The sequence below is a fragment of the Boleophthalmus pectinirostris genome, unplaced genomic scaffold (assembly GCF_026225935.1).
Source record: "Boleophthalmus pectinirostris isolate CB_2022bp ecotype Guang Dong unplaced genomic scaffold, ASM2622593v1 HiC_scaffold_8, whole genome shotgun sequence".
Lineage (NCBI taxonomy): Eukaryota > Metazoa > Chordata > Actinopteri > Gobiiformes > Gobiidae > Boleophthalmus > Boleophthalmus pectinirostris.
The window spans coordinates 28,612,771-28,637,172 of record NW_026571515.1 but is presented as its reverse complement, the minus strand read 5'-3'; the positions used below and the strand labels follow the sequence as shown (position 1 = coordinate 28,637,172).

The 24,402-nt window shown below is 37.0% G+C and overlaps 1 protein-coding gene across 1 annotated transcript in view; it reads right to left on the bottom strand.

Moving 5' to 3' along the window:
- cntn3a.1 (contactin 3a, tandem duplicate 1) overlaps positions 1 to 24,402 on the bottom strand; it is a 142,264-nt gene that overhangs the window by 19,421 nt on the left and 98,441 nt on the right. The window contains exons 12-14 of the mRNA XM_020930146.2: positions 13,424 to 13,551; positions 8,944 to 9,119; positions 1,009 to 1,126 (exon numbers count right to left, since the gene is read on the bottom strand). Coding sequence (XP_020785805.2) covers positions 1,009 to 1,126; positions 8,944 to 9,119; positions 13,424 to 13,551 — 422 coding nt within the window. The remainder of the gene's footprint in view (positions 1 to 1,008; positions 1,127 to 8,943; positions 9,120 to 13,423; positions 13,552 to 24,402) is intronic.

The window sequence follows — 24,402 nt, the reverse complement described above, 5'->3', positions numbered from 1 at the left end:
TGTTGCTGCCTTTAATAAAAGTAGAATAATGCATTGGATTATATAGCACCTTTGAAGACACTCAGAGGCTTTACACTGCGTTACTCATTCACTCCATATTCAGTCTAAACCCGAACGTTCAAAATAATTATATAGATTAAGTTGCGTATAGTTAAAGTTTTAGAAATAGTCCTACTAACTTAATTATGTCAAGTTGCTGTAACATGTTCTTCTTTTTGAGTAATGTTAACTAATGTCTTTTGATTAAAGGAAATTGTTGGTATAAGTGAGTGTAACTTAAAAGCATAGATGAAGTACATTTTAGTAGATTGAAGTAACTAAAAGATGAGAATGATAAAGTCCTGTCATTTCTATTGTTTCAAATAGGGATGATTTAAAAATAAACTTAATTTGTATAGTACATGCTGAACTACAATACAATTTCAAAGCGGTTCACCAAAAAAGTAAACTTATTCCAGGGGTTTGAAAACTTCCAAATTTAAGTCATAATAAATGAAAATAATTGGTTTAATTTAACTTTTAATTAAGCTGTAATCAAAAAGTAGTTCTGGAAGATTGTGACTTTTAAGTTCATCAACTTAAAATAATTGAGGTAATTGATTGCCTAATTTTTTATGAGTTCAGGTAACTTATTTGGGTTTATAGTGTTTGGTGATGGTAAGACACTGTAGCCACAGATGCCCTGGGGTAGACTGATGGAAGCGAGCAATGCCAATCTGCTCAAATGGCCCCTCTGACCACTGCCAACACTCAGGCACACACCACATTCAGACTAGGCAATGTGGGTAAAGTGTCTTGCCAAAGAATACAACAACAGTCACAGTTTGCACTACTGCTGCCTCACTGTGGCACCTGATAGGCCCAGTGGTCTCCCATCCAAATACAAAGCAGGCTTATCTAATGTGATCAGACGGTATTAAGCTTTCTCAAGGTAAAATGGGCTTTACACTGCAAAATTGCTGTTTATTTAATTGCATATTATACTGATGAGATCATTTTAGCTCTTACCTCTGACGACCACATCAGTAGCAATGGAAACACTGTCCACTTTGGTTTGAACGGCGCACGTGTATTTCCCAGCATGCCTCAGCTGGATGTTCCTGATCATAATGTCACCGGCGGAGCGCTGTAAAAAACAAAACAACAAAAGACAAATTCTCAACCTTCAAATACAGAGTTGCCGTGATTCTCATTCACAATTCAAAAACACAAACCTACATGTCTATGGACACAGAAAACGTTAAGGTGCTATTTTTCTACATTAATTTTTACAAGAGCTGCTTTTGTCGCCGCTCTATTCAACTGTATTTCATTAACTCTACAGAAGATCATTCATTGCAAAATATATTATTAGCTTTCATCTTAGTTGTTAAAGTTGAAGCCGGCGAGACAGGATGGCACTTGATAATTACTTTGGTCTATAATCAGGGACATTTTACGCAGATAAATTCAGTCGCTTCCAGTCATCCACTCTCCCAAATGCAGTGCCATCATTAAAATAATATTACTGTGAAAGGAGCGGGTCACATTTTACAAAGCCCTGCCCGCAGCTCTGGTAAAGAAATCCTGTGAGATAGCAGAATATAGTAAGTACAGGCCACGTGGCGTATCACTATAGAACATCAAACTCAGCTTATTCTATTACATGAGTTGTTAAGTTACTTATGGAGTCACATTAGGTCAACTACAACAGTGCATCCACTTAAAGGGCCCATATTAGGCTATTTTCTGATCTATCTTATAATCCTCATCATATCCTCATCAAAAACATACCTGGAGTTGTGTTTTGTTTCATTGACACATGTTTAACACAGTTCTTCTCTCAAACTCAAACACTCTGTTCCACTTTGTGATGTCATGTGGTAAAACAAAGTGATCCACTTTGTTTTTAAACTCCACACACCCTGCAATTGCCAATCTCTATTGATCAAAAGGTAAAAGGAGCTGTTAAATTGAAAACTACAGCTTCATAATGTCACAAAGTGGAAAAGAGTATTTTGAGCTTTGCAGATGTAAACAGACTAATAATAAAAGGTTACTCAAACATGTGTGAATGAAACAAAACACAAGTCCAGGTATGTTTTTGAGGACTAACAACAATATAACATGGCTAAAAGCTCACAATAGTCAAATTTGTGGAACTTTAAACAGTGATAAAGAAAGAAGGAACATACTATAGTTAGTTACTTGAATGATTTTGCTGCTTAGACACTGTCAGGTTGGTCAGTGATGCAATGAAAAATAAAATCACATTCTACTTTTGAGGTGGTGAAGAGGAGAAAAATAAACAAAACTGTAATCATTCTGTAAAGGAGAGATGTACTTGTGGTCATTTAAGACCAGAAAACAAGAAAGATGAAGACGGTGAGGTGGCTGATTGTTCTGCTGCTATGGTAGAAACTGCATTTTAATCATGCAATCACATTTTCCGCCTATTTAAATATAAAATGAGGCCTTTTCATGAAAATTCATCTGTTACAATTTAAATGAAAACATATTCTTTCTACTGTCCCATTACCTTTACTTAGTGAGTAATGTCATGATGTGTGAGTAACAGTCCCCCACTAATTACAATTATATAACTTGCAGGTAATCAAGGACAAATTGCAATGACACATCACACAGTGGTTGCAGTTACATGCACACTCAAAACCTAATTAGTGTCTGATTTTTAGAATTATAAGTTATTAAGTTAACAGCAAAGTCTGATGCCAGAAACCTGATTTCTTTCTGATCCTAGTCCCTCTACTCACATTAGGTGTTGCAGTATGCCTGTTACTGAAATAAACTTAAAACTCCAGAAATTAGATATTCATTAAATTTTGTTGTGCAAATATAGCCAGTGTAACTTATTACTCTCTCATTACCTCTTTTCAAATGGATGTAGACATCACAGAAAAGTTTTCTCTGTAGTTGGGTTAATGAGCGCCACTATTCTACATCTTATGGCTCATTTCCTCGATTTACAGTTTCCTGTCTGATTCTGTGATGGCAGCACAGGAGAGCACTTAGTTTAGTACAATGCAGTATATAAGGTATTTATTAATGATGTAGCCCCAGGCACTACTCTCCTCAATACAACTAATCTCCGAAACAGTGCACCGGGAGCTCTTGTTTTATCCTCTTTGTATAAACATATATATTTCATCGGGCCACTGTGAAGAGTTATTTTCAATGTAATTTATATCCCATTACATTCAGGTCTCATTTGGGAGTTGTTGCGAGAGGTTTGTTCTAAACACATTTTTTGCTGTTATTGTTGGTCCCCTATTGAGAGTGCAGTAATTTAAGGTTAAGGTGTACTTTATTGTCCCCAAACAGAAATTTGTCCTTTGAATTTGACCCTTTCTTTAAGCATCAGGAGCAGCCGATAACATGCAGTAAATTGTTCTGCAAGTAAAACTGGTTTAGAAGTTTTTCACAAAGAGCTTGGGGTCACTTCTTCCAGCACTACATTACCGCATTTGGATGTGTCTAAACTTCAAATCATTTACCAGATTTTAAGAGTGGATAAATGACTAAATGTATATAAACAAATAAGAAACATATAGTCCATTATGGATATTTAACAAGTGCTGGGTAACTTTATTTTATTTTTATTGTTTTCTGGTATTGATACTTGAACTATTCTTGTTCGGCACAAATGTCTATACGAATAATTATCTCTAATGAAATTTACTTTAAAGAATAACTGTTGCATCATCAATTTGTGGCGACCCATCCAGCAGTTTAGTGGAAGTAGTAACTAAAAGAAAGTACCTTCGCTTTTTGGGGATTGGTCTGGTGCCTTTTGTCAGTACTCAGTCATATCTATCAAGGAGGATAGCATAGAGAAGCCAGAAAAACTGAAGGTAAGCCCAGGTCTGAGTTAAAGAATATTCATGGAGTTGCATGAATAAAATAATAAACGGGAGCTGAATAAAATCTGTTTTTGAATTTTAAATGCCAGTGTTCTTGGTCTCATCTGAGTAATCAGTTGAGTATGTCGGGCAGCCAAGGGAGAACACTTCAAATTAGTTTAGGGCCTTTTGACCATTTTCAATAACCACTAAAAGAAAAACCATCAGAGCATAAGACTTTCACACAAAGAGTTGTTTAATGTGAATGTTGGGGGTTATTACATAAAAAAAATGGTTGGGTTGCTAAATAACTAATCCTTCCATGAAAGTATGTAGAAAAATGCTCGTCTCCAAGAAGATGCTTTGCAAAGAATGTTCCACAATATGGCATAAAAATCTATGTTGCATTTATTAATTAATACAAGTGTTTTAATGCTCGAAAAATACTTTGAAACACATGTATTCTTACTGTGAATAGAATAGCCTCTCCATAGACCTGATCTTTAACTGCCTTTAACAGCTTGTTTCCATGGAGATAGATAGCGTTCTATGGGAAGCAGTAAAATCTCCATGGAGTCAAGCAGGTGATTTACTCTACACCGGTAAAGTTTCATAGTACAGTATATATATACTGCTAGTATTCCTACTGTAACAACAACAATGATCACTTCTTTTCCTTTCATTGTAACTATATGAAACGTTTGCCGGACCAGCCAGACCCCATTCTGTTCAGCTGTACAACTTCTTTTACCTGAGATAAATATGTTTGGGTCTTTGATTGTTGATTCTGTCGTTTACGTTGATATGTAATGATGTGTAAGCAGTAGGGGTGCAACGATATCCAAGTCTCACGATACGATATCGTCACAGTATGAACCTCAATGTATGATATTTATTGTGATATCGTGGGAAAGCTCATGATATGGTGGGGAGACTCACGATTAGGGATGTAACAATATTCAAATCTCTTGGTATGATATTTTCACGATATACATCTCACTGTACGATATTACGATATATTATTATTACTGTTAATATGCTATGACAAGACTTAATCCAAAGAACAAAGACTTAAAAGTGTGTAAAACTGTTATTTCTTGTTGTAGTCTGCAGTGAAATGGGGCAAAGAATCATGGTCTTTTAACTATTGCTGTACCGTAACTTTTAATTTAAGCAAAAAGACTGTAATTCGATATATTATGATGCTCCACAATATTATTGTGAGAACTTTGACGATATGATATCATGATATTTTGGTTATTGTTACATCCCTAGTAAGCAGCCGTGTTTGTTTTCCAGTCCAATCCAACTTTATTTGTATAGAACTTTTTACCAACAAAAAGTCTCCAAAGTGCAGCACAGAGTAGGCACAGTATTGGACAGTATTGGACGTTTTTGACGTGAACTGAACATGCATCTCTCTGTCAATCACACCCTCTGAAATCAGAGAAACAGGATACAAGGATATAGCTCCAGATCCACTTGTCTTTGTAAAGTTTGTAAAGCATGTGATTCTGACTGGTCAGGTAAATGAAACTTACTGGTGCAATAGTCTGTAAAATGTCAGTCTGGTGTGGTGTTTGGAGAGAGCTGGAGAAAAGTTAAGCAGTGAGGCTGATCCGTGGTTAGTTTATCAGGATCTTTCACTCTTCATGTGGAGGAGTCAAGTATCTGGATCAACCCTGCGCTGAGAACAATCACACAGCCCGCCTCCTCCCTCCAATCTCACCAAATGCCACATCAACACGAGGTAGTGAGAAGCGAGACCTCATAATTGCTTTTGCTAATTAAAAGAGAAACGTATTTAGTGCTAGATGATCAATTGCGATGCATGGCTGAGCTCTGAATAATGAATTCCTCTGTAGTGAAAGAAGGAGGTGCTAATAACTGAATATAAAGCCCTCCAAGACAAATCCAATATGTATGATTCAGCGTGAACAAGTGTTATCTCACGCACTTTAAAAGATTCATCTGACATCCATCCATAATGAGAATGTGTTAATAATCAACTTAGTATTCTGTCTCATTCCCGCGGCACACTTTATATGCATGTGTACAATAATGAATGCAGGCCAGAAACAAAGAAATCTACATTTTCATACTTATAGAGATGTAAGTGACGCATGTTGACGAGCACCGCCAGATCGGACATGAGAAAATCTAATTTAATCTATTCCAATCAAATATAAAGTATTAGGTTAACAATGAGTGTGATTTCAATTTATATTACAGTTTGAGCTTTTGATTATAGGATGCAGTTCGTTCTGCTAATGTTTTTGTTTTGTTGCTGTTTGACTTTGAATTACTTTTATAATCTGCTATTTTAAACGATGGAACAGGCGTATCATTTAACAGTACCTAGCTCTAATTACACTAGGGATTCAGAGTAATGAAAAGTTCAGTCTGTTGCTGTAGGAATTAACAATGCAAAACAAAATATTACATCTTATGAATGGTTAACCCATGAACAGGTAACAGAACTGTGTTACTATCTAAAAGCACGTGCATCATTATTACATTCATTGACAACTCAAATAAATAATATTCTATTTATTTTAAAGGGCCTACATAGCAAAAAAGGGAGAGTTAAAAATTACTCTCACAGAATCAATTTTTAACATTTTCTCAGGGTTTATATGAATCCAATCTGTTCTAGAGTTAATTTAACATTTCTGGAAATGTTAATTCAGTAACACTGGACCAAAATTCCTCTTTAACCCTGAACTCAAGAGTTATATTAACGTTTTGAGAGGAAATGGATAACACTTTCTAGAGTTATCCTGATTTAGCTAAACAATACACAGAGATGTTTTATCCTTAGACTTTATTTCAGATAATTTAAAATGAAATTATATACAAAACTGGTTCAAACTGGTCTACTCTCACAGGAGTTTAAAGTGATGGGTGGGAGGTGCCAAATTAACACAAACCAAAGTTGAATTTACTTCAACCATATTAATTCTGGGAAATAACCCCAACTGGAACCCCCATTTAACTTTGAAATAGTTAAAATAACCCATTTTGTGTTAAAAACAACTTTGAAACATTTCACCCTGTAATTTTAACCCTCCAGTTTTTGCTGTGTATATTATGCTATTTTCTGATTTGTTGTGGTCTGATGTGGTTTCCTCATCACAAAACATATCTGGAGTTGTGTTTTGTTTCATTCACACGTTTAACACACAAACCTGTATATTTACAGTTTTTTCTCTCTGTTCCACCTTGTGATGTCATGTGCTAAAACAGGAAGTGCTCCACTGTGTTTTTAAACTCCATACACCTTCACTTGAAGCATTTAGATGATTTCATCTCTGGATTTGCCCCTCTCTGCTAAACAAAAGTTAAAAGGTAGCTGCGAACATGAACACAACCACTACATGACATCACAAATGGAACAGAGCATTTTGAGCTTTGGAGATGTAAACAGACCAATCATAAATGGTCACTCAAACATGTGTGAATGAAACAAAACACAACTTCAGGAATGTTTTTGATCAGGTAACAACACTCTAACATGACGTATAGCTCACAAGAGGTCATTTTGAGTAATATAGGACCTTTACATTTATCTGAAAAGTAGGACATGTATTTTCAAACTTTGGAATTACATTTTGTTTGTATTGCATTTAATAAGCCCGAAAGTGCCTAAAGCATAAACCATTACTGGCACCAATAGTAGGTCAGATGGATATTAGCGAGTTTGCGAACTTTATTTCCTACTTTTTGGGAAAGGGACATAGAGAACCGCGAGACAGCCCACGAGAACAACAACTATCTCAGAGGTCACAGGAGGAGTTTATTTTTCACACATTTCAGAAAGTGGTTTGTGCTCAGAGTAGTGAGGCCAAAAACTGCAGCTAATGGTTCAATTTTGTACATTTGCATTGTGGCCTTTCTCCTCTCCCTTGAGCTATTCTACTCCGCATTTCTCACTGATCACCATAATTTTGGCTGTATTATAGTTCGTTATTTTATTTAGAATGAAAAGAACAGTTAGAATGTAACACTAAGGGGCATACTATAGTTATGCTGTGGAGGGTCTACCACCTGCTCATCTCCTTGGAGATGTTTCTACTTTGCCTTTAATTCCATGCAAAGCAATATCTTTGCCATAGAGGGAAGAAGAGAAGCAGAAAAGTCGCATAATTCACCTTTAAAGGGTCTATATTACACTATTTTCTAATCTAATCTATTTAATGTTGTTGTTCCCGCATCAAAACATACGTGGAGTTTTGTTTTGTCTCATTCACACATGTTTAAAACACAAACCCAGCAGATTAAGAGTTCTGCAAGTACTCCACTGTGTTTTTAAAGTCCATACACATTCACTAGAATCATTTGGATGATTTCAACCTTGGAATTGCCGATCTCAAAGGAAAAAAAAGGTAAAAGGTAGCTGTTCAGTTAAACTATTGCTTCATGACATCACAAGATGGAACAGAGAATTTTGAGTTTTGGAAATAGAAACAAGTAATAAAGGCTTACTCAAAACCCAAATCCAGATATTTTTGTGAGCAGCAACATTAGTCATATTGCTGCTCACAAGAGTCGATTTTGCTTAATAGAGCAGTGTTTCCCAAACTTTTTTTCTGGAGACCCATACTTTAAAAGTCACAAACCTTCAGTCAATACACAATATTCATAAATGTGGATTTGACCAATATTGAACATTAATGAGACATTTTATTGTTGACTGAGTGATTGTGTCTGTCTTGAACTCAATTTAAACAATTAATAACAGAAATTGAACCAGCAATAAAAGAAATCTTTATGTTGCCTGTTTGGGCATTAAATGTAAATGCCCATTTCTTTTTCTTTTCAACATTCAATTGAACCAGTGATGTTGGAACAAAATAGTCACTAGCTCTCTCATGTGTCAGAACTGTATATTGCAGACCTACATGCGGATTGTGACAAGGCAACTCAAAAAAAACTCTTGCGACCCACCTGAGGGTTGGGACCCAGTCTTTGGGAAACAATGTAATAGAGGGCCTTTACAAGAAAAAAATTTGACTGTCGATCACAAACATACATTGAGATATAGAGTACGGAGTGTTACATTGATAATTACATGTATTATATTTGCAAACAAAGATGCACTTACCCCACCAACTTTTTCAAAATAGGCCCCGTGACTGCCAAAGTGGATGAGCTGTTCATTGAAGAACCAGGTGAACTTGAGCTCCAGTGTTGGATCATGGGAAACCTGACAGGGCAGGACTATACTCTCTCCCACGGTCACATCCAGATGACCCGCCGGGCTTGTGATACTGGTCGGCTCTGCGGAGAGAGAGCAGAAACAAACACAAAAAAACAAATTAAAATGGAAGCTGAAGTGGCTCATGTGTGAATAATGCTTTTTCACTGCTTTGAACATTGCAGAAATTTATTGACATGAACAAAATAGGCTGGGCAGAATCCTGTTGCGGGATTTTCTACCAACATTAATAATGCGTCTCAAGACAAATTACTTCTACGGCTGTCAGTGAGCTTATATTGCCTTCTCCCTTTGAGTTGGCCAGATTTGTATTATATATATATATATATCACTAAAGTACTGCAGGAAAGAAATAACAAACAAACAAAAGGGAAAGCGAAGCCATTTCATCAGGTCAGGGCTGAGTCTATAATTTTGCTCAGACAAAGAAAAAAAACATCCTATTTCACTGCACGGCATGGAGCACATCAGCATAATCTCTGGTCTGTCTCTGCTGGGCATCCTACTCAACACAGTGCACAGAATATAGTAGTGTGGATGGAGGAATAGACTATAGGATGGGACAGTAGAAATAATACTTACTGTAAAAAAGGGACTAACAGCAGGGGTGGGAAGCAGTAAAATAGTTTTCTATTTTAATATATTTTACTTTTTGCCTTGGAAAAATTCAGAAGTAGAAGCAGTACTAGTAGTAGCTGGCATGAGTAAGTAGAACTATGGGTAAAAGTAGCAGTGATAGTTGGAGTAGTAGTAGTAGTTGTTGTTGTTTTAGAGATATGCAGATTAAAGGGACAGTCCGGAATTTTGGACATAGGACCTAATTTCCTAGTGAGCCAGGGTGTTGGAGACACTTTTTTAGATATTCCATCCAGTCCTTGTATTTGCAGAGGTCACTGGTGCTAGGCTAGTGCATGTCAATGGCCATAGTTAACCTGCCACTCAAAACAGTCTTACCCACTCCACAAAGCACCTGAGTCAAAACAATTATAACGCCAGACTGTTGATGTAAATGTCTGTGTCAATAGAATAATTTTAGAAGTAAAACCAACCTTGCATTTGAAGGAAAGCTCGACAGTGGAGGACTGATATCACCAGCACCTATCTTACCGGCAAAGTATTTCGTCTCTGCTGAGAAAATAGTCCCTTAACATCTGACGATTCATGCAATGCAAGGTTAGTTTTATTTGTGAAATTATTCTATCAACACAGACATTCACCTCAATAGTCTGGTGTTATAATAGATTTGCTTTGGGTGTTTTGTGGAGTGGGTGAGACTGTATTTAATGGCAGGCTAACTATGGCCATTGACATGCACTAGCCTAGCACCAGCAAACTCTGCAAACTGGATGGAATATTTAAAAAAATGTCTCCACACGTCTCCAACACTCTGGCTCGCTAGGAAATTAAACAATCAATTATTTTAAAAAGTATAAAAATCAGAGATAGGCAGTGTACTCTCCCAATCAATGTTATAAAGTGATATTTCTGCAATTTTGTGGTAAATTTAACAATCCATTCACAATTTGAGCAATATTTATATCTCAACCAGAACATTAACGTTTAAAGTGTATTGGGGCTGATAATAGTTATAATGATAATGATAATAGTAGTTATAGTAGCAGTAGTGCAGGCCTATTAAGATACCCTAGGTCCAGATTTTTGTGCTACACCCCTGAAAATGGTAGCACTACTTTCAGACTTTTGGTTGGACTGTGCAGAATCTGATCAGGTGAATAGACAAGCCAGTATTGCAGACTATATCTCTCTATGTTCACTATTGTCACAACAAACACAATTATTTTTCCTTTCTGCCCCTTACTGGAGGGACTGGTCAGGTGATGTTCAGGAAAACTTTGGCATCAGATGCAAAACAAGACGAAGGGCAAAAAGTTTGTGACTGTAAAAGCAACCCTGTCACGCTGCCTCCCGTTATGTCTGCAAGAAAAATCACAAATTGGCTCCCTTGTTTCCTGCGGCAGCTCTGAACAGGGAGTCTCATACTGTGGGACCCTATGGGACAGCAGTGCACTGTTAAACAAGCAGAAAGCTGGTTTACTGTACACATGCAGACTATGTTACAAAGTGAATGACCAGAAAGAGCCATGCTGGGAGACTGCTGCTGAGACTACAAATGATCACAGCCACTGGTACATAAACATGGGCGCCTCAGGTCAGCTCTGCCTGTAGGAAAGAAGAGAAATTTAACATCCAGTCACGCTCACTATTAGTCGGTGTGAACTGATGCAAGTTTAGGTTTCTTTGCTGTAAGCACTAATGTTGTAACATATACAGATGTCATGTTCAGAATATCACAGGCTGAAAAATGTGAAATGGAGGTCATATGAGGCAAAAGCATGTTTCTATTGGTCTCTGACTGCCATTTTAAGAATAGTAAATCAATGTTAAAAAACAAACCAGTGGGTAGGGCTGTAGAGCTGTAGTTGTTTTGTTGATTAATCGTTTGATGGTGTCTTAGTTGACCAAAACTTGTATTAGTGTACTAATAATTGTATTTCAATTAGATGCTTTTATATGGGACAACAGCAGAAAGGAGAAGCTATTGGGTGAGTGAGTTGGCTGAAGCAGAATTTTGTATTTTTTGGTATTTATTAAACACATGATTTAAATTGTTTCCTTGTCCATTTTTCTGCATAAATACTTGTTTCTGCATGACCTACTGTGCAAGTGTAGTCTTGTGAGAGCAGTTTTGTCCACTGCCTAGAGATAAGTAGTTTTAAGAGCTGTTGTCATGCCCCCTTGGTTAATCGATCGGCATGACATTAGATGACATCTTTAGTTGACCAAGAATTTCTTCTTTAATCAACAGCCCTGCTATTTGGGGATTCATGTCCAAGGGTAACATGTTTATTTCAGTTTTGATTCCTTTTTCATTTACAGAAAAATGGAAACTACTTCAAGAAGAACTACTAGCATGCAAGAATGAGTTTAAGTTAACTTTTGTTAAAATCATAAACAAGACAAATTATGTTTGACCGTTCAGCCTCTACATCGTACAGTAACAGGTATACTGAAGAAGAAGTTTGTAGTTCTTCTACTTGAGTTTTATGATGTGTTTTAAGTCCACCTCTGTCAGCACAATTGAAGTGGAGCAAATGACTGTAGAGTGGCATCATCCTGCCACAGTTTAAAGCTGTGCTATTTTACATAATAAAGTCATTGTGCTGAGGCAGAGTTGAGGATTTGAATACATTATTCTATATGTTTTCTTTCTCCCAGCTGCCCTTACAAACATGTCGACTAAACTGCACATACACAGTATAAAGGCTCTATTTGCCCCTGTGTAGAGTCTGTGAAGGTGAAGCAAAACAAAAACAGGTTTCAGTGCGAGCCCATTTGCAATTCAAAAATCTCACAAAGACGAATCACCAAAAGGCATTCTAATAGAGGCCTGTTGTTGACTCTGCTGTTTAGAAGGACCAAGGAAATGCATTGTGCTGCACAAGTGTGTGATATCAGTGGATTGAAATCTTAAGCAATCTGAGCGGGGCTATTAGACGCCACAGGAAAAAAAGGAAATAATGAATTAAACATGGAGGTGCCAAAATGCAAAGAGCCTGGAGCCCTGTTTCCTGGAGCCACTGCCAATCAACTAATTGGTGTGTATGTGTCAGGTAAAGGCTATGGGGAGCAGTATTACCTTATTGTGCTCCTACACTGTGTACTCAGGGTCAGCACATTGTTTAAATTCAGCAGTGGTTGGCTGGGGCTGGCTGCCTCTATATCATTACTTTGACAGCTATAAAGAAGGGTCTTACTTAATTATAAAGCTTGGTGACAAACAACTCAAGGACATCGACACAATTACTGAACCATGTGACTTGGACAGGAACAGTTACATGGGTCCAATTGTAGATCTGCTGGGCTCTTTTAAAATACATACACTCCTGTCAGAAGCAAGAACAAAGCAGGACTTTAAAAATAATTTAATAAATAAAAGGGTCAAATATAAAGAGATTTTGATATTTTTGTTCATTTTTTCTTGATTCTTGTGATTCTCTATGCCAACTTGCGCCACAAATGTCATTTCATCTACTCACAAGGGCCTCTGCTAAGACTAACTCTTTTTCTAAATCCCAAATAATTTGAAATTGTATGCCGTTCCATTTGTAATAACATTAAAAGTTCTACCACTGTATAAATGTGTGTAAGAAAGACAAAAATATTTTAGACCAATATATGATTGTTCTAACTTATTGTCTTACAGTGTACAATGTTTTTTATGACATATGGGCAATGACAGTCTAATAGTTTCTAAATATTGAATGTTGTAACCAAAAGATATATGGACATGGGTATGTATTACCACACCCAAGAAGTAGTCCTATGACAAATTGGTACAACTCACCTTTCACCAATAGACTCCCAGCACTGCTTGCCACCCCAAACTGGTTCCTGGCCACACACGTGTACAGCCCAGCGTCCATCTTGGTGACATTGGCGATTCGCAGGCTCCCAGTCTCCAACACAGTGACCCTGAAACAGACAAGACGGATATGTACAGCCACATTAAAGCAGCTGACAGGGCAGTGGGGCTGAAAATGAAGCACTGGTTTGAGCTGTCAGTTCATATACTCAAAGTGCATTGGAATCTATTCTTAATGAGCTAGTCTAATGTCCTCCAGCATTTCAAGTATAGCCCCGAGTTTATGAGTGCAACTTTTAATTGGTTCATGGTGCTTTGGAGTGACAAGGACAGGGCCGGGCTATAGTTCGATTTCTTAGGACTTCAAAGATAAAAAATACTGCATTAAAATTGTAATAAGTCATGATTCATTTTTAAGGAATTGTCCGAATATGTGAGGGAGTATTACAAAAAGAACAAAACTTGAATCCAGTGATACACTATATAAACAACCAGACTATTCACTGGATTTAATTAAAGCGAGTAACTTGTGAATGTCAATGTAATTCTTCAGACTGTTTTTAATAAGGGAAAAGGCAATTCAATAGATTACACTTGGGAGTCTGCACATACTTTTATAGCAGTATCAGTCAATCGTGACACTTTTCATTCGACCGAGACAGTGAAGTCATCAGGATACCAGACAAGGGCGTTACTGAATCAAATAAAGGGGTAGCTTTCAATTTGTTAAAACAATGGGGCGTATACTTTGGAGGCGTTAGTAAATTACAAGTGGGAGAGGAGTAATTAATTTGACGAAATCTTATAGGCTAAGGCCAGGTTTAATCGTTCACTTCTTGTGACTGTCATGAATTATTTTTAGCCTTAACATTGGCCTTTACAAGTATGTGGTATTCTAACATCGCTGCTCTTCGAGGGTCCTTGGAGGAGTGCAAAATTAGAGAATGACAAGGATATGGATGTATTTTCTCAATGTCATTACTCTCAAAAGTACACACGAGATTTTATTGTTATGTATTAAAGTATTTTATTCACCAATTTAACTTTTAATTTAATGAAGTAGATAACATTAAGAGATAACTAGAGACCAACCGATATGAGTTTTTTCATGGCTGATACCGATTGTTAAAGGTACACTGTGTAACTTCTCTGCTGAAGGATCTGTCACCTGCTTGTCTCCATGGAGATATTACTGGTTTGCTTTGGTTATCCCGCATTTAAAAATATACTTGGTAATCACAATGGAGACAGGTTACTGGTCAGATCTATGGAGAAGAAAGCCTACACACTAAGTATACTAAGAATTCATGCTTTTAAGGTATTTTTGAGCTATAACACACTCGTAATTGAACAACATTGAACATTCCAGGCAAGGAAATATGGAATCTCCATGGAGACAAGCAAGTATGCAATGCCAGTTTTGATTATTAATAGGTGAATAGGTGAATTCTAACCAAAACTAAATATAATCTCACTCCACAGTCAAACTTATTAAATCCAAAGTTGTGGCGCACACATCCAATTGTACCATATTCTTACTGAAGTCTCTAGGTTTCAAATATAAATGCAGGCCACATACAGTTCCAAAGAAACCATTTTTGTTTTTGCTGAAAAGCGCAGAATTGTCATAGAGCAGATTTGTCATTGGAAGAGAAGACTCAGAAGTCCTGGCTGTAAACAGGTCACTGAATATACAATAAGTGCAGGACAGACACAAAGCACTTTACTGCAAGAGCCTGTGCCACCATTTCAGTCTGCCCTATTTGTGCTTTTGAGCAAAGTAAAGGAGAAAAGATAAAAGAGGAAAACATTTCAGTGGTTAACTTGTTTGGACAGCTTCACAAACTAAACACTGCAGAAGCAAATTGAGTGACAGAATTACATAGAAGTACACAATAGTAAAGTAAATAGTACCTTCATACAGTTCATTGTGAAGCCCAAAACATATTTCGATAACCTAGCCAGAAACTATTCATACTGCATTGTACTGGGAAAGCTTTGACTTTTAACCCTTTTACTTGAATAATAATACACAGATTCAGTTAAACAGTTAAAGAAATATAAAAATTTTCTGGTAGAGCGTTCGGAAAAGCAAAGTGAGGCCGCAAGGTCAAGTTACTGAGATGTGTATGTAAAAGTTTTATGATCAACAAGTCCCAAGTTTGAAATGTTAGTCCCATCCACGTAGTCCACTTTCTGTTGTAACAGCTGTCTGGAATGTCATGCAGTTGCAGTTGTTTCCTTATATTTCTCCAATCTCTGTTTACTATTTTCTATTTGTCGTTCATGAAAATGCACCATGACAGAGATTCAAGTATCTGGAATAGTGTCAGGCAGCTTTCCAGGATTCTCAGACACACTGTGCCTGAATGGACAGAAATGGTGATAGTGTAACTTTAGCTGTTAGTTATTACCAGAGGATATACTATGTAAAATGAATAGATTGTATTTTACAGTCTAATTTTGTCTTATTGTTTCAGGTTTTATTTTAGGGTGACCAGACATCCTCTTTTTCCTGGACATGTCCTCCTTTTGGGACCAAAAAAAACATTCAGGAGAAATTTCTAAATTATCTCAAAATGTCCGTGATTTTGAATGGGACACTTATCTTAGTTTTGTCGACAATCTTTGCTCATCTGATCAGATACAATCATAGATCTACAATAAAATCATCTTATTATACTTCCATGGACACAATAGGCTGTATTCATGTTACGTCAGAAACCAGGAAGACGTTTGGAAAGATGTGAACACAACTTTCAGTGTAGTTCCCGACACTGGGTTCGCCGATCAACTGTGATAAACCCACTGAAGTACATGTGATCAGCAATAAAATGAAGACTGCATATGTGCTGTTTGGAATCATCTTGAATTTGGCGCCCTCATCTCTTCTAATCGCATGTACCCAGTGCGCTCGGAGTTGTGTGTCAGGGGGGAAATGATGAAAACTGAAGTATGGTTGTAACTGTTGATTAACCGAACATAACGAAACACTACAATGACATGTAGATGAGGAAAACTGGTCCATTTTCTCCTTTTCCAAGATTTTTTTCAGACTTACTACCGCGAACAGAGCCTTTCAGAGCCCTTCCTGGTTTGTGACGTGAGAGTGAATAAACTCCGCCTTTCCCCTCCTCGCTCCCGTGTGCTCTGACTGGGACAAAACAGCTTGCTCCAGAAAATGCTCCTACATTTATTAAGCTTATCAAGAAGGCATATTTGGGCCCGGTCAAGCAGAAGAATACAGCAAGGCCAAAAATTCAAGTTAATGCATCTGATATAAATATGTATTCCACAGATAGCATATGTACTCTAGTTTATGAAACTGTTTACCTTTTTTCTGTACCATTTTTGGTTCTAAAGTTACATACGTTTTAAACATACCATCTATGCAACACGGAACAAAAATTATTTCCCAAATTACAAAGACCTGCAAATCATGTAAATAAATGGATGTATTTCATCATATCTTGTGTTATTCGATCTTTGAACTGTTGATGAAGGTACATGATAAAAAAAAAAAAGTATTTAAAATGATAAAAATTTGCTTGGAAGGACTGACATATTTTATAGAAATAGTTTCCTTTCATTTTGAAGTAATATTAAAGTATTCAGAAGAAAAAAGCTAACAAATTATGCAAAACCATGCTCCTTCTACTTGCTTGCACAATTTTCCCTCCGTTACTTTTCCCTCCGTTACCATGATCTTTCTTAATAAAAAATCTCATTACTCAAAAAGTAAGAGGTTTTTCAACCTAATCTTGTACCATATGGTAGAAAACTATATTAAGCAAATATTCAAACCAGTTTGTTAAGGATATGTAAGTGAGAACAGCTAGTTATCACTCTTTGTATTTATTACCCAAAAAGTGCTGCATATTTCATTCCCTCCGTTACCGACATGAGTTTAAAAAAAAAATTGTATCAACAACTTGAAAGAATATCACAGGGTTAACTTTACCCTCTTGGAGTGCTAACTCTTTCCTACATTCTGATACCTTACTTATTTCAATAGTCCCTCTAGTTTCTGAATAAGAGCTATTTGAATGTAAATAATCTGCCCCTGTGTCCCTCCGTTACCGCTTGACCAGACTCATTTGCAACTGTAGAGAGGTTGGGTGATGATGACGGAGTTCTTCATGTCTCAAACTCTACACCACTTTTTATTTGGTTTAAATTGACCTCATATTCACAGAGATATTTCCAGATCAAGAATTTAACCCAAAATCTTCAGTGAGACAGAAACAATTACTACTCTGAGAACATTATCAACAAATACTTTAAGTAAATTTTTCATCAAGTGGGACTCATTACATTGAAAATCCATGTCCTGATGTATGCATTCTCCCCTATGTAAATTATTTACCCTCACTGATGGTTCATGTTTGATGTTTTTTCTCCTCCCATCGAGCTGCTGTCGCTTCGGTAACATATCTCATTGTTCCTTTCACTTTGATCTTTGTAATTACTGGAGGTGATCTATCGTATCTCTTTAAAGACAGGCTCACTGCAATCTATTTCACACCAATGAGAAGAATGCGCAGTGTATTATTTTGTATCACTGTTGAGGACCACAACAGTAGTTTTTATTTTAATCATAAGTCCCTGGCTGGGTTTTATTAAAATGAGAGCTGTATTGACACTCATCCCACACAGCAAGAATCAATCACCAACTGCATATGCAGATAGATAGAAATGTATTGGAAAAAAATCAAGATGGGTACGTGAGTTGGTTCTCTTCTATATTTGCCTCCATAACATTACAATTTTCAGATTTAGAAATGTAATTTAAAGGGCTATAATCTAAGCCTATATTATACTATTTTCTGATCTATGCTATAATGTCGTTTCCACACCAAAAACATACCTGGAGTTGTGTTTTGTTTCACACGTTTAACAAACGAACCCTGCATATTTAGGCTGAGTTTCCTAAAGGTCACTACTGTGTTTTTTAAACTCCATACACCTTCACTAATTTCCACCCTGGAATGGCCAAAATGCTCTGTTCCACTGTCATGAAGCGGTAGTTTCCAAGTTAACATCTACCTTTTACATTTAGAGAGTGGAACTTCCAGGGCTAAAATTAACCAAATGATGCTAGTGAAGGTGCATGGAGTTTGAAACACAGTGGAGCACTTCCTGTATTGCCACATGAAATCACAAGGAGGATTTTGCATTTGAGAGAAGAACTCAGTCTATAAATATGCAAGGTTTGTGAGTGAAATGTGTGTGAATGAAACAAAAAAAAAACACAACCCTAAGTATGTTTTTAATGAGGAAACAACAATATAACATAGATCAGAGAATAGCGGAATATGGGCCCTTTAAATATGGGCACAAATGACTACTTAAATGCTTTTGCAACCACTAAAAAGGGAAGGACTGTTATGATCAATCTTACTTTTGTCTGAAGTATTCCCTCTGGGCCCTAAACCACTAATGTAAGCACAGAGACAGAAGATTGTCTACAAGATCGTAACATCCTCAGACACTTGACGTTATTGTCTCATATATTCACTTCATCAATATGTTTTCCTTATTGCACCATTTACCATTCTGACCTGTTAATGAACGATCAATACAAGCTCTTGACTATTACAACAGAATGCATGGGTCCCAGGAGAAGCCAAGCCTCCTCACTTGTGTATTTAGCTCCATTTGTCACCAGATTTCTGTAAAGTGTCTGATCTCCGAGGAGCCAGACGCAGAGCTCAAATCCCACCGGGAATCCACAAAATATCACACTGTTAACAGGGAACCCCCCAGAGCCCGGCCCACGTCTGCAGCTTGTACAGAGAATCATTCATTTGGCCTGGTTATCCGCACCATTACAAACAAGCAGTAGCCAATAAGCCTGCTGAGCGCACATACATTTTTCATGGACAGTTGTTAGACCGAAGCTGATGAAGGATTTATGACCAGAGAAAGGTGCTTCGGTCAGTGTAATTTTGACCACTAGTTTTGATGCTGTTTTGGCCCAGGTTTGGTCTAACTAATTTTAGTGGACTAAAATCGGATGATAATTTAATCGACTTTATAGTTTAAAGGTGCTATACCAGATTTTTTCCTGTCTTAAAAAGTGAAAAACAAAAGAACACCTCACTTCCCTTATACATTATTTCCAAACAGTTTGAAGAGCTGCTTTTACAAAATAACTGAACTGGGGGGAAAGAAAAGTATAATTCGTATTTGTAATGTACATTTAAAATTACATATTTGTTTTCTAAATATGATTAGTATAATTATATTTGTACTACAAAGAAAAACCTGGTCCTTGGATGTTTTATATGGTGGAGTTTGAGGCTCCATTGGAAAGTGGATTTTGTTTCTAGTCCCCACTTGCTCAATTTTCTTTCTTTTTTCAGCTGACAAAAGTTTAGTCATAGTTAGGTCAACAATCATTTCGTTTCATCAAAGTTAAATTAGAAATCCAAGCAATTATCTTGAAAACTTAATTGACAAAACTGCACTATGAAAAAAATGTGTACCGCTGAGAATATGTGTTTGTCCATCTGAGAGTCTGGTTTGTTGGCTGTTAAGATTTCTCCATTTTGAAAAGTAATGTGCTTAATTCTATGACATATTCAGTAAACATTTCTTTTCTTTTCCTGATGTCGTTCTTGACAAATATGTGATAGGGCTCGGTCAAGCAGAAGAATACAGCAAGGCCAAAAATTCAAGTTATTGCATCTGATATAAAAATGTATTCAACAGATAGCATATGTACTCTAGTTTATGAAACTGTTTACCTTTTTTCTGTACCATTTTTGGCTATAAAGTTACATACGTTTTAAACAAACCATGTATGCAACATGGAACAAAAATAATTTCCCAAATTTCAAAGACCTGCAAATCATGTAAATAAATTGATGTATTTCATCATATCTTGTGTTATTTGATCTTTGAACTGTTGATGAAAGTACATGATTTTTCAAAAAAAATGTATTTAAAATGATAAAAAATTTGCTTGGAAGGACTGACATATTTTATAGAAATAGTTTCCTTTCATTTTGAAGTAATATTAAAGTATTCAGAAGAAAAAAGCTGACAAATTATGCAAAATCATGCACCTTCTGCTTGCTTGCACAATTTTCCCTCCGTTACTTTTCCCTCTGTTACTTTTCCCTCCGTTACCATGACCTTTCTTAATAAAAATCTCATTACTCAAAAAGTAAGAAGTTTTTCAACCTAATTTTGTACCATATGGTAGAAAACTATATGAAGCAAATATTCAAACCAGTTTGTTAAGGATATGTAAGTGAGAACCGCTAGTTATCACTGTTTGTATTTATTGCCCAAAAAGTGCTGCATATTTCATTCCCTCCATTACCGACATGAGTTTTAAAATTGTTTGTCAACTTGAAAGAATATCACAGGTTTAACTTTACCCTGTTGGAGTGTTAACTCTTTCCTACATTCTGATACCTTACTTATTTCAATAGTCCCTCTAGTTTCTGAATAAGAGCTATTTGAATGTAAAAAAATCTGCCCCTGTTTCCCTCCGTTACCGCTTGACCAGACCCAATAGCAGATATATACAGTAGATTATCCCAGCACATGAGCAATAAATGGCCATACAACACGTGCAATTTTTAGATATAATTATTTATCTATTGGTTTGCCAAAGACAGAAACACGTAATGAAATGGCAATATTTCTAAAAAAAAAACATTAAAAGCTAATAAAATGCCTTTTAAATAATACATGCAGGGTTACCGCAATGTTTCGCAATCACTGTGTTCTTATTTAAAAGCAACTTGATGAAAAGAGAAACTTCAAAGTTCAGTTAACTGGCTGCAACAACTGACAGAGTGCACTTGTGTCCAAATAAATCTCAGCGGCATTTATACAGAAGGTCAGAAAGACTCAAATTAAATTAGTTTCCATCTATTCAATATTGCCAATCAGCCAGGCCTGTGGAGTAATTTCCTGACCACTTTGAGATCCCAGAAATTAATTGCCCCATTGATACATGCCTTCAGTTGTAAGTCCACACTTAAAGCACCTATCTTATCTTCTAAACTACATGATTGGGTATAATGAGTTTGGGGGGGAGAGGGTTTGAACTGGCTGCACTCAAGACCCCCTCTAAGGCAGCCCTAAACCACCTAAAATGATCAAAAATGACCTGTATATCTGAAAAGCTGGGAGTATTAAAATACATTACCGGAGAGACCATTCGCTGCTAGGAGCCTGAGGTACAGTCTATTCTCCCATTTGATCCGAGGGCTTCCTTTGCAATAGACCATAATAAAGAGTTATGGATATGAGATGTCACTCGGATAAGGGTTGCCATTAAACCGAGCAGCAGCGTGTGTCAGGATTCCTATCTGGCAACGCAACAAAAGGATGGTACGAGATAAAGACGTAGGCGGCAGTATCTCACAAAAATGCTTTGACTTTCTTCCTCCTAAATGTTTCCCAGGAGCAATTAAGGTAGCGGGCAAATTTGTGGCCAACATAAAAGCTTGGGCAGCGTGATATAGTAAACAGGCACTTTAGCTCAACCTTATTGGCCTGCTGTTAAAGTGAGCTGTGTCGAAAAAGCTTGCCTCCTTTTCTCCATGGTGTAACAGAAAACTGCAGATTGTAAATGAAAAAAGATTACTTTAAGCACTAAAAAGGCTGGTGTAATTAAGTCAGTATATTACGGAGAAGCATGTTTATCTAATTCACTTTTATGGACGACACATCTGGCATAAAGCTTTTTGTTTTCGTGACAGTTTTATTGCAGCTGTTTGCAGTGGTGATAGTGACCACTTTGGGTTGGTACAATGTGATCCTGATAGTTCTACTATCCAATCTCAAACCGATGACTTTGAACCAATCATGGTTTTGTACTGTATTTTGTGTATTTTGAGTTAGAACAATATAACACACTACTCAGAGTTATTTAATCCACTGATACCATGGTATCAGGTCACATTTGTCTATAGCGCTTTTCCATCTTCAAGCGCTCAAAGCGCTTTACAACATGGAACCATTCACACACACATTCACACACCAGTGTACACAGACACTGTGGGCAGGGTGGGTTAAGTGTCTTGCCCAAGGACACAACAGCATTCATCTGTGGGAGCTGGAATCACACCAGCCAACCTGTGGGTCAGTGGATCTGACCGCTCAACCTGTGATGTTTATGTTGAGAGCTGGAGTCAAACCACCAACCTTCAGATCAGTGGGCGAATGCTCTACCAACTGAGCTACTGCTACCATGGCCCCACAAACTAGTTCACTTTTAAATCTGACAACATATTGGCTGTGCATGTTGTGATGTTCAAAGTTTTCTTTTTTCTGTTTTAGTTGAAGGTAGTCCCTGGTAATTTTTTTTTACCTATTGCTATGGTAATGTAGCCAGACTGGCACCACCCAGTGCCTTCATTTCTCTCCAGCGACTAGATCAGTAATTGGAATACACTAGATGGTTTGCAAACCCCACCGAAGTGCGAGTTCGGGCACCGGTCAGCCAGTGAAGAGATATATTATGTGTTGGCAACAATTCCCGAGATCGAGGATTTAAAGCCGGTGAATTTTATCAAGGAGAAAGATTGCCCTTCTTCCTATGGGATTTGTGGAAAGCTTAATATACCAGTTAGCCCCGTTAGTGGCGCATTACTTACATAACAACCAAATAGCAGCGATTGGTTAAATTTAAAAAGTACCCTTCTACCGTCAAGCAAATGAATTCTAACACTGCGAGGTCAGACGGTTTCCACAAAGTGAAACCAGCTGATGAATCAGGCAAATGGTGATCCTCAGTTTGCAAAAATAATGCATGTCAGTTTGCATTAGATTTCTCACTGACCATGTTATAAATGCTTCTAAAATATTATTCTACACCTTTCTGCAACTGCGACTGCACCATAATCATCTGTCCATGTTTTGATTGCGTTATGCTATTGCTATGTGCAAATTTTTCTTTTAAAAAGGTAAAACTCACAACTAATTACAATTTAAACAAGAAATAAATGTAAGGAAGAAGTCTGGAAAGTTAAAATAATATTGTCTCAACTTATTGTGTCCCTCTTTTGGGAATGGTAGCAACTTTTTAATTTCAAGTTCAGAACGCTGGCAATACACATACAATGTATTCTTTAACTAACTAGTGTCTGCTGCAGCATGATTTAGCTGAATTGCGTGCAACATGCCTGTCAATGTTCCTTAAAGGTCCTATATTATGCACAATTCTCTCTTGAGCTTTTAGCCATGTTAGAATAGTGTTACCTCTACCAACACATATCTAGAATGGTGTTTTTGATTCACACATGTTTGAGTAACGCTGCATTATTAGTCTGTCTACATCGCCAAAGCTCAAAATGTTCTGTTCTATCTTTTGATGGTATGTAGTCGTAGTTTTCAGGTTAACAGCGATATTTTACCTTTTGTTTAGTAGAGGTATTGTCAATTCCAAGGCTGAAACTATCGACATGATTCTTGTGAACGTGTGTGAAGCTTAAAAACAACAGCGGAGCACTTCCTGTATTGCTACATGATATCACAAGTGTGTTTTCAGTTTGAGAAAAGAAAAACTCTATTGAAAATTGCAAAGTTTTTTTGTGTAAAACATGTGTGAATGAAACAAAATACAACTCCGGGTATGTTTTTGATGAGGAAACATTATAACATAAATCAGAAAATAGCAATAACACGGACCCTTGTATTAAAAACAGAACATGATCCTTACATTATCGTCACTAACCAGCTGCTGACAGGTCCCGTCTCCCTATTGAAATCTAAGCCACTTCAGGGCTGACCCACGCTAACCTTACCTCACTGACCTGCACAATATCACTAAATGGAAATGTAGCTCCAATGACTCTACGTAACACAATGAGCCTGTGTAATTTAATGTCTAGTATAACAATCTTAAACACAGTGGTCCAATCGTGAGGTAATATTCCTGAGAGCCATTTCCTATATCCATTTTACAGTTGCTGGCAGTGGTCAGCAGTGAAATTCAA